The 10902-nt window shown below is 43.4% G+C and overlaps 2 protein-coding genes across 3 annotated transcripts in view; one reads left to right on the top strand and one right to left on the bottom strand.

Moving 5' to 3' along the window:
• Positions 1–425: 425 nt before the first annotated feature.
• On the bottom strand, positions 426–8684 carry LOC112227627 (myelin-associated neurite-outgrowth inhibitor). Its single transcript, XM_024392423.2, has 7 exons — positions 8529–8684; positions 6611–6705; positions 6377–6463; positions 4995–5137; positions 3004–3190; positions 2748–2869; positions 426–2062 (listed from the first exon to the last, which is right to left on the bottom strand). Exons 2-6 carry the CDS (start codon positions 6684–6686, stop codon positions 2760–2762), a joined length of 603 nt encoding a protein of 200 aa, XP_024248191.1. The 5' UTR covers positions 6687–6705; positions 8529–8684; the 3' UTR covers positions 426–2062; positions 2748–2759.
• Positions 8685–9389: 705 nt separating this feature from the next.
• Positions 9390–10902, top strand: part of LOC112227626 (F-box/SPRY domain-containing protein 1) — a 15158-nt gene continuing 13645 nt past the window's right edge. Inside the window, exons 1-2 of one of the 2 annotated variants that reach the window (XM_024392421.2) lie at positions 9390–9892; positions 10391–10747. In XM_024392421.2, coding sequence (XP_024248189.1) covers positions 9575–9892; positions 10391–10747 — 675 coding nt within the window. In that variant the 5' untranslated portion in view covers positions 9390–9574. The remainder of the gene's footprint in view (positions 9893–10390; positions 10748–10902) is intronic. The other variant, XM_024392422.2, reaches the window with a different exon arrangement.

Consider the following 10902-nt stretch of genomic DNA (forward strand, 5'->3'; position numbering starts at 1 on the left):
GCACGTGGTTGGTAGACTTTTCCAAGGCACTGAAGCTGGACATTTAGTATATATATATATATATATATTCACACAAAATAGTATTACCATGATCCTCCCATTCACACGTTCAGACAACGCAGTGATGCTGAAGACAGATATTTAAGACGTAAGGTCCATCTGCTGGGCATCCGACGGGACGACTGCAGCAAGCCTCAAACGAAGGAATCCACCTGGAGCAAGTAGACGTAGGCTTCAGAGGACATCGCTCAGTGTTATCGTAAAACACCGCATCACCTTGGACCCCATCGCTCGGTGTTATCGTAAATCACATCACCTCGGACCCCATCGCTCGGTGTTATCGTAAATCACCACATCATCCTTGGATCCCCAAAGATGTGCAGGTGACATGATTCAATGAAATGGTTAAATAAAAAACCTTGACAAATTCTCATAATAGTATTTATTTTGTAGACTTTCTCGACAACCCAAAAACACATTACAAAACAGATTCAGTAACTGAGGTGACTTAGATTAGATAGACGAGTGACTCAGACAATGATATAAATCGGGTGAGTTCTGGTGGAGTCTTGAGGTAACTTGGGAGAGACATCTCACTTCAGTTAAGTACTGGCTTCCTTAAAACTGTGTCTCAAATAAGAATTGAATGTGTCTTCTCTTCCAGTAGTGCTTAGAAAATTATAATACATTTAATAATAATAAAGTCTCAAACCTGTTGAAAATGTCTCAGGTTAGCATTGATTTTAAAAGTTTGTGGCTCTTGGTGTGGTTAAGCCCAAACCAATGACATAAAGGAATCAGTAGACATGTTCAGGTATGATACATACATAAATACATGCATCTGTACATGCAACGTTTTCAGTAGTTTAAACCTCTGAAAATAGAATTATACACAAATCACTCATTGTCTGCAGGACTGAGTCCAAGTAGTTGTCAATAGATGACTTTCCTTTAATAGATCACGTCACGACAGGTCCGTATCATTCTGCTGTCATGATGTAGGGGATCTTAGGACAAATGGTCCAAGAGGAAAGGGAATTATCTGTTTAAGACCATTGGAACTTCTATATGGAACTCTGTGTCCACAACATCTCCCAATGGGCAGAGTGTGGAGAATGATTTAGTGTTGGAATGGACACAGAGGCACAAAACTCAACAGCAACAAAAAAATCTAATTTTCCCAAACTACAAAAAAATAATAATAATTGCCCAACAGACAAAATGTCGACACAGCTTCATCTAGGGAAATAACTCTGCCAGCAACGTTACTAAAAACAAGTCAAATAAAAATCTGCACGGCTTTGAGTAGTAATCCTAACCCTGGAATCGTTATTGGTGAAACAGCCATATCCGTTTGTGATATTACCACTGCAAAACAACCAACACTGTCGTTCCCCCTCTGACACGAGAAAGAGGAGCACATAACATACTGCACATAACAGTGGTGGGGCAGCCAGTGGCACCGTCCCCCCCTACTGAGGATTCCATCTTTAAGTTTGTTTGGATGAAACAAACTTTTCCCCCCCCTTTCTTATTTAAGGTTTCAAATTAAGACACGATATCAGTGCTAAAACAATTGCAGTTCTTATTCTTAGTTCCTTTAGATTCAATCTTTTTGGTGATTTTGCATGTCTCAGGTAGATTGAGCGAGCGTTATTTAGCATACACACACACACATGCGCATTTACCTCGATATGGATCCCAAAAATAAAAACTCATCCAAACTCTCTTTTAACGACTTAAAATAGTGAACTACACATTTCTAAAGACAGTCCACAAAACACAAGTTTGCATGGAGGAGACTTCCAGTAGCCATCTGACGGAAGATATGCAGCAGAGTGAGCGAAGGATTCTGGGATAGCGTTAATCCAAACAGGAACAGTCAGGAGTGGGAAGATTCTCTTCATCCCGTTCTGAACAGACCTGTTGATGTATGGTTAGGATTCAGATTCGCATCACGCCTATAAAAAGGAAGGAAGAACAGCTGAAGGGGGTCATCATCATCATCATCAGCTGTAGAACACTGGACGGGAGTGTCGATGCATATCTACCATCTTCTGACCTGAAGAGAAGCAGAGGAAAAGTTGATTAATACACAGTAATACCGATTGTTTGTTTTCCTACACATAAAATGTCCATCTATTGACCACTGCCAAATTTTCCCAACATGTTTGACAACCCTTTAAAATTGTAACAAATAGGCCACCCTTCCTCTAACAAGGAGGCCACCCTTCCTGTAACAAGGAGGCCACCCTTCCTGTGACAAGGAGGCCACCCTTCCTGTGACAACCCTTTAAAATGGTAACAAGGAGGCCACCCTTCCTGTAACAAGGAGGCCAGGCCACCCTTCCTGGTAACAAGGAGGCCACCCTTCCTGTAACTTCCTGTGACAACCCTTTAAAATGGTAACAAGGAGGCCTCCCTTCCTGTAACAAGGAGGCCTCCCTTCCTGTGACAACCCTTTAAAATGGTAACAAGGAGGCCTCCCTTCCTGTGACAACCCTTTAAAATGGTAACAAGGAGGCCTCCCTTCCTGTGACAACCCTTTAAAATGGTAACAAGGAGGCCTCCCTTCCTGTATTTTCCTGCCTGAAAAAAAGAAAGTGATTTTATAACTGTAAAATGATCACAAATGTCTATGCTCCTGTATTTCCATGTGTTCGGTGTCAGTGGTCAGTGTTTGTCCCAGGCAGATTGACCAGAGAGAGCATGAAATGGGTGACACGGAGGACGTATTCACTACTCACAGTGCCATCACTTCACCACTGGGGGGGCACATAGCTGTAGGTGGGCGTGCCTGGGTGTCGGTATGTGGGCATCGCGACTTGGTGGGGGGCGAGGGGATTCGGGGAGTGCGTCAACAATGTTCCTGGAGAAGGGAGGGAGGTGGGAAAGGTCAGGAATTTAGACAGAAGCAAAACCATTTCTTCATCCTCGTCAAAGATTTGTACGCTGTGTAGAGACAGGATAGTATAAAAAAAAGAGGAAAATAACGGAACTCACCAGCTGACATGGCCATAGTGGTCCCTGCTACCATCCCCATGGCAACACCATTGTGGGGGCGAGGCGGGTGGTGCATGGGCGGGGCATACATGGCTGCTGGCATCCCATTGGGCTGGACCACTGTAGTGTGATGTATGACATGGGGCGGGGCTGCGTACAGCGGCTGTGTGTAGTAAGTGCCTTGATGCTTAGAGAGAGAGAGAGAGAGATCTCACGTCAGTACCTCAGAGAGAGAGAGAGAGAGAGAGAGATCTCACGTCAGTACCTCAGAGAGAGAGAGAGATCTCACGTCAGTACCTCAGAGAGAGAGAGAGAGATCTCACGTCAGTACCTCAGAGAGAGAGAGAGAGAGAGAGAGATCTCACGTCAGTACCTCAGAGAGAAGATCTCACGTCAGTACCTCAGAGAGAGAGAGAGAGAGAGAGAGATCACGTCAGTACCTCAGAGAGAGAGAGAGAGAGAGAGAGAGATCTCACGTCAGTACCTCAGAGAGAGAGAGAGAGAGAGAGATCTCACGTCAGTACCTCAGAGAGAGAGAGAGAGAGAGATCTCACGTCAGTACCTCAGAGAGAGAGAGAGAGAGAGAGATCTCACGTACAGTACCTACCTCAGAGAGAGAGAGAGATCTCACGTCAGTACCTCAGAGAGAGAGAGATCTCACGTCAGTACCTCAGAGAGAGAGAGATCTCACGTCAGTACCTCAGAGAGAGAGAGAGATCTCACGTCAATACCTCAGAGAGAGAGAGAGAGATCTCACGTCAGTACCTCAGAGAGAGAGAGATCTCACGTCAGTACCTCAGAGAGAGAGAGAGAGATCTCACGTCAGTACCTCAGAGAGAGAGAGAGATCTCACGTCAATACCTCAGAGAGAGAGATCTCACGTCAATACCTCAGAGAGAGAGGGAGAGATCTCACGTCAATACCTCAGAGAGAGAGAGAGAGATAGATCTCACGCCAGCGCCATATTGAGCCAACTACAGCAGCAATATGCAGCAAGCTAATGTGTATGGACCCGATTCAGACCTAGGAAATGTCTGGCTTTCTTAAGCACTTCTCAGTATTTGGTATTCAGACAACTTATTCCGTAGCGTAATGCGCTCAGCAGGAGTGGCTACCTTGCTCGCTCTGAATACATTTACTTTTTAAGATATACTCTGATCTTGTAGATTATTTAGGGTTAGGAAAGTATTTATGAAACCCTTTGGGCTGGGGGCAGGGACTTTGACCCTTCCGGCGTCTCGGGGCGGGTGGGAGTCGAGGGCACCCACTAATGGGAGCGGCCATTCGTATTGTATTGTCTTAATAAAAATTATTATTTAAAGAAATACTGTATATTTCTTTATGAGAACAGAGAAGAAAGAAAAGAAAGAAAATGGTGGTTGGATTCATTTGGAAAATTACCACATTCAATTGTTTAACACACGGTAACATTGGAAGATTAGTGTAGAGAATAGTGTACAATAGTAGGTTATTTTTATTTAACCAGGCAAGTCAGTTAAGAACAAAATCTTATTTTCAATGATGGCCTAGGAATAGTGGGTTAAACTGCCTGTTCAGGGACAGAACGACAGATTTGTACCTTGTCAGCTCAGGGGTTTGAACTTGCAACCTTCCGGTTACTAGTCCAACGCTCTAACCACGAGGCTACCCTGCCCTCCTCTATTGCCTGCACTAACCATGGAACTGTGTGATGTCACAGCCAAGTACTGCGCTTAGGTTCCAACTGTTATTGCTTGGCATAGGAGAAATGCTCACTAAACAGGGATGCTAACAGATTCATGCACAGTATGAGAAATATCTGGGATCTTTCAATTCGGCTCATGAAACCAACACTTTAACATGTTGCGTTTATATTTTTGTTCAGTACGGTTCTGCAAGCACAGCAAATAAGCAAAAAAATAAATAAATAGGTTATGTTGTACTACTTCCGATGGTAAAGGTTGATTGGACATGTTGCAGCAGTCTGTAGATGAACTAACGGACTGACTGACCTGAGCGTAGGGGTTCTGTTGGGGGTAGGTGCTTCTCACAGGGTATACTGCTCCAGGGTAAGGGTTGGGTGACGAGGAGTAAGGTGGGACAGCCCCGGTGGTGGGCGAGCAGGACATTTTAAAAGGAGTGCCCGGAGCGTAACCTATAAGAGACATTGCAGAGATATCATCTGGGGAATTACACATTTTAACAGGAACAAAAACAAACAATTAACACTTCAAGCCTGGCCTTTTGTCCTAAGGGCTTGTAAAGGGACTGACTATTGTCCGACTCCTTTCTGAATCTGTACAACACAAAAGAGGGAAGTTTCAGTCAACGGCAAAATATGTGTAGCTGGAAAACTAAACGAGAGGCAGAAACGTTTGGCTGAATTCAATCATCTCTCCTGAGAGCTGTCTGGTTCTCCATGTTTAGCTAAAGGTGATGAAACCATGGTGTACAGAGTCACAACACAGCGGCTGCTACACTACGTACAAAGACTGCGATTCAGTTAGACTGATTCAATTCAGGTCAGGATGTAGCCTTCAGTAATGTAGTGGGTTGCAACTATCCCATGATCGGCTGCACGTTCCTACCCCCTGCCCAAACTGATGCGGTTCAGCTGGGGTGTACTCACTAGGAACCAAACAGAACCAAATGGAGAGGAGAAGACAGGTGAGGAGGCAGACAAAGATGGGTCAGGGTTTTGAAGAGGATCAACACATCCATCCATCCATCCATGTAATTGATCAAATACGGCGGGTGCATCTCAGTGAATTGAGAGCAAAATATGAGGGCAGAATCAACATATGTACCAGCAACCAGAGATTATAGCTATATCATTTCACTTACATTATCTCATTCAGGAAATGATTGCGTCATGCTCATCTATCTTATTGAATGCAGACGTCAAATAAACAGGAACGGACAGGGACCGACCTGATTTTGTCCAATGGAACGGAGAGGGACCGACCTGATTTTGTCCAATGGAACAGACAGGGACCTACCTGATTTTGTCCAATGGAACAGACAGGGACCTACCTGATTTTGTCCAATGGAACGGAGAGGGACCGACCTGATTTTGTCCAATGGAAACTCAATTGCAACGGTTTGGACTAATAAACCCCCTGGGGGTGTGTTCATTATGGAAAACGTTTAAAAACCAAATGGAAGCAAACAGAGCAAAACATGAGTTTCTATTGGATAAATTGAAGTAGGTCCCTGTTTCCTTCCATTTGCCTCCGTTCAATAAATATTTTGCAACGGAAGTTGCGTAATAAATACACCCCTGGTGAGGTTGGGGGATCAATTCCCACAAGAAATCACATACTACAAATGTATGCACTGACTGAAGAAGGGTCGGCTTAGATGCAGCTCTGTGGGGGGGGGACTGTTACCTTACCTGTGGGGAAGGCTGGGTGGTTGGCTCCAGGGTGGTACATGTTGGGGGCATAGGCAGGGGAGGCTGCATAGCCCACAGGGAATCCAGCTGGGAGGTCACATGTCAAACAAGTGAAGTTCAGAAGCATCAGTCAGACATTTAGAGAAGACGCAACACTTATAGAGAGAAACATTTTTATAAAACTGTGTGTAAACACTACAGGCTCACAAACTGGTTAAGGGGCTCTCTGCCTACCTGGGTATCCTACTAAATGTCCCTTTTGATTGGCATAGGGGACCCCTGTTGGTGCAGGGCAGTACACTGGGTTCATTATGCACACTGTTCAGATACTGCAACAACCAAGACAAGAAGCAAACATTATATTGTTATATTAATGTTAGATACAAAATCTGATATGTTCTTCATTAAAAAACAGTTTGGGAAAAAGTAGCCAATTGTCATACTTGAGTAAAAGTAAAGATACCTTAATAGAAAATGACTCAAATAAAAGTCACCCAGTAAAATACTACTTGAGTAAAAGTATTTGGTGTTAAATATACTTAAGTATCAAAAGTAAATATCATTACTAAAATATACTTAAGTATCAAAAGTATAAATCTTTTCAAATTTCTTATATAAAAGAAAACCATGTGTTTAGTAAGTCCACTAGAACGTATAAAGTAGGGATAACAAGGGATATTTTCTTGATAAGTGTGTGAATTAGACAATTTTCCTGTCCTGTAAAGCTTTCGAAATGTAACGAGCATTTCGCTACACCCGCAATAACATCTGCTAACTATATGTGTACGTGAACAATAACATCTGATTTGAGTACTTTTGGGTATCAGGGAACATGTATGGAGTAAAAAGTACATCATTGTCTTTAGGAATGTAGTGAAGTAAAAGTAAAATTAGTCAAACATATAGATAGTAAAGTACAGATACCCCAGAAAACTACTGAAGTAGTACTTTCAAGTAATTTTACTGAAATACTTTACACCACTGTTAAAAACAAAAACGTGGCTATAGTAAATGCCATACTGGTTGCTGTCACACAGCATCGCATCCTCCTCCACAAGCAATACGTTATGTCATGACTCATGATCTGAATCATTATAGCTTCACAAACAAAACTATGTAAAGAAGGTAGCTAGCTAGCAAACCAGTTAAACTAGCCGCAATAGCTAACTATAGTACATAGTGCATTCGGAAAGTATTCAGACCCCTTCACCGTTTACATATTTTGTTACGTTACAACCTTATTCTAAAATGGACACACACACAAAAATGCCCCTCATCAATCTACATGTAACAGTATAATAACTCACAACAGCCCATAATGGCAAAGCAAAAACAGTTTAGACATGTTTGCAAATGGATAAAAAAAAATAAAAAATGAAATATAATTTCAAAATGAGATATCATTGTTAATCATTGTTAATATCATAAATTTCTTCCCCCCTAAATATCGCTGAGTAACAAAGTCTTCCAATTTTGAGTGTACATGTAATGTACAAAGCATACGTCCTGTGATTTGTATTACAAGAAAAACCACGCTGGTCATAGAACTAAGCCATGTCAAAAAACGTAGAATTGCATTAAATGACCTTAAAACCAGTAACCCCCCTGGGGGTTGTGCTAGGGGGCACACACATAGTAAATGTCACTCCAAACCCTCTTCAAAAGTTGGCAGCCCTGAGTAGCTAGCTAGTATATACACAGATGAGTGTTTTTCATGAATCATAATTAGCCATCATGAGGCACCCTTTTCACTTGACACATTTAGACTATGGGACCCCTGGTCAGAGTAATGGACGTGTATCGATTAACGAACAGCTACAGTAGTGAACCATAGGGCAGCCTAGGTAGAATTCAACACATTACGGTACCGAACTGTTAACACTGACATTATTCCTGTGCTTCTGTCCTGACAAATCCCTATGGAGCGTTTAATTATGGAAACTAACTCATGTGCGTTTATTAATGGGCGATGCAGTAGTTCCACAACAACAAGGGCCGCGGGGTGGCATTGCGTTGGGGCTTCAGTCGCATCTCTCTCCTTGTAGTTAATACTGGCTGTCCCATTCACCCTTCAACCACCTCTTCATCTTGGCAAATGGTTTAACAATAGATACCAATTGTAATATTAGGAATAGTTGTCAACGTTACTTACGGTTGTAATTTCTCAGTTTCCGACTGCTGTTCTTTAGGCTCAGATGTTAACTTTTGGTTATTGTATTTTTGTTCTCACTGTCTGGTTGACGCTGCTGTTTTCTGCTTGGCTCTCACTGCGCACAAACATTCCTCCAGCAACCGGCGTCACTTCCGAGTACATCGAGTCTCCTTTGTGCCCATGTCACATGATGTCGTACTGCAATAAAAGGTGACTTTCACTTTGCTGTCTCTGGGCAATGATTCTGGGACAGCATATGTATAACATGGTATACGCTATTCTATCATTTATGTAATAGAGTACAGATACTGAGGCATAAGCGTCATCTGTCATAAATAATAGCTATGGGGGTGTCTCAATGCATTAATGCATTAGGAATTTGTAGAATATATTATTGTGGAACTTCTGTCGGTGTTGGATCGTGTTGGCATTGCTCAACAACACGTTGTTCCTAAAAAAATAACTGCAATCAAATCTGAAATAAGCATTCTTACATTCATCTATTTTCTATCTGTCAATTACATTTTACAACCATCCCCATAATGGAAGTTGACCCTGTACACAGATCTAGGATCAGTTAACCATACTTCAATCTTCAGTTTGGACTCTAGGCTGGCTGGGGTGTAAAAATCAATTCTGACTGTAGATCAGCTGTAAGGGGCGCTTCATGACAGACAAAGGTCCTAACAGGAACACAAAGTAAAATGCACCTATTATCATTTTCCAGACAAAAAGTTAGTTTTGCGATTATCTCTGTCTCCTTCTTTAGAATTAAACATTGTGAATCTGAATAAATATGAATTTATATTGATTTAGAAATGCATGATTTATCAATGCTGTACAAACATTTCCGGGACCCTGACTGGATTTCGCAGTTTGCTTCTCCCTTTACCAACCCGGGCTGGGTCCATGGAAATACATGCAGAACAATACCACCGCCGTGATTTAGGCTCGTATTGTTAAAAATGGTCCGTTTTAATTCATTTTAGTTAGGAATTTATGCTGTAAAACACAATTTATCGGTCGGCGTCCTCAATTAGACAAATATGTCGGGAGCGGCCGCCGGAGGGGCGCAGTCTTGCATCGGCGCAGCCGCTGCCAGTTGTAGCTCTGCCGGGAACTCATTCGTCGCAGCCGGCGGAGGTGTGGGAATAGCAGGCAGGCTACCCAGTCGGGTTCTTGAGCATGTGTTCTCTTATTTAGATTTGTATGATCTAATGCGGTGCTCGTTGGTGTGCTGGCATTGGAACAACTGTCTAGCCGACGAGAACAGCGAGGTGTGGCGGAGTCTGTGCGCTCGCTCTCTCAGCGAAGAGGCACTGCGCTCCGACATTCTCTGCAATCTGCCAACCCACAAGGGAAAGGTAGCTATGTATGCTAACGTTTGTTTACTATTTGAAAATCATGGTGAAGGCCTATAGCTGTTACAGATTTGTATTATTTCAATCCAGATTATACCACAATGAATAACTCACGCACCCACTTTCAGCACATATATTAGCTTGCCATTCAATCAGACCGCCTACTCATCAACGTTATTAGTCACGCTGTCTGTCATGCAGAGACCAGTGTCTAGCGGTCTGCACACGCACTGTTTATTTGACGTCTGCATTCAATAAGATAGATGAGCATGACGCAATAATTTCCTGAATGAGATAATGTAAGTGAAATGATATAGCTATGATCTCTGGTTGCTGGTACATATGTTGATTCTGCCCTCATATTTTGCTCTCAATTCACTGAGATGCACCAGCCGTATTTGATCAATTACATGGATGGATGGATGGATGGATGTGTTGATCCTCTTCAAAACCCTGACCCATCTTTGTCTGCCTCCTCACCGGTCTTCTCCTCTCCTGAAGCTCAAGTCCTACCAGCACGCTCTGAGTTCCCACGACTGTTCACGTAACGTCTACGTGAAGAAGAACGGCTTCACCCTTCACCGCAACCCCATCGCCCAGAGCACCGACGGAGCCCGCGGCAAGATCGGCTTCTCTGAGGGCCGCCACGCCTGGGAGATCTGGTGGGAGGGGCCCCTAGGGACCGTGGCGGTGATCGGCATTGCCACCAAGCGTGCTGCCATGCAATGCCAGGGCTACGTGGCCCTCCTGGGTACTGACGACCAAAGCTGGGGCTGGAACCTGGTGGACAACAACCTGCTCCACAATGGGGAGGTGAACGGGAACTTCCCCCAGTGCAACAACGCTCCCAAATACCAGGTAGGTTAGCAACCTGTTTCCCGTGGGTCGTAATCATTAGTGCACAGTGTACACCATAGCAAATATTTTGCACCAAAAAAAATGCCATCTAAACAGCGAGTTTAGTGCTGAAGTTCAGGGACGTTGCCACTATGGGGTGAGCTAACTGCAGGGTT

Source organism: Oncorhynchus tshawytscha, linkage group LG29 (assembly GCF_018296145.1).
Source record: "Oncorhynchus tshawytscha isolate Ot180627B linkage group LG29, Otsh_v2.0, whole genome shotgun sequence".
NCBI lineage: Eukaryota > Metazoa > Chordata > Actinopteri > Salmoniformes > Salmonidae > Oncorhynchus > Oncorhynchus tshawytscha.

What these genes read in the sequence shown, in the direction of transcription:
- LOC112227627 (XM_024392423.2), bottom strand. Translation starts at nt 6,686, where the DNA reads ATGAACCCAGTGTACTGCCCTGCACCAACAGGGGTCCCCTATGCCAAT. An exon ending in AACAGAACCCCTACGCTCAG is followed by an intron (nt 3,191 to 4,994) that starts GTCAGTCAGTCC and finishes TCTCTCTCTAAG; the next exon opens with CATCAAGGCACTTACTACAC. An exon ending in CACTATGGCCATGTCAGCTG is followed by an intron (nt 2,870 to 3,003) that starts GTGAGTTCCGTT and finishes TCCCTTCTCCAG; the next exon opens with GAACATTGTTGACGCACTCC.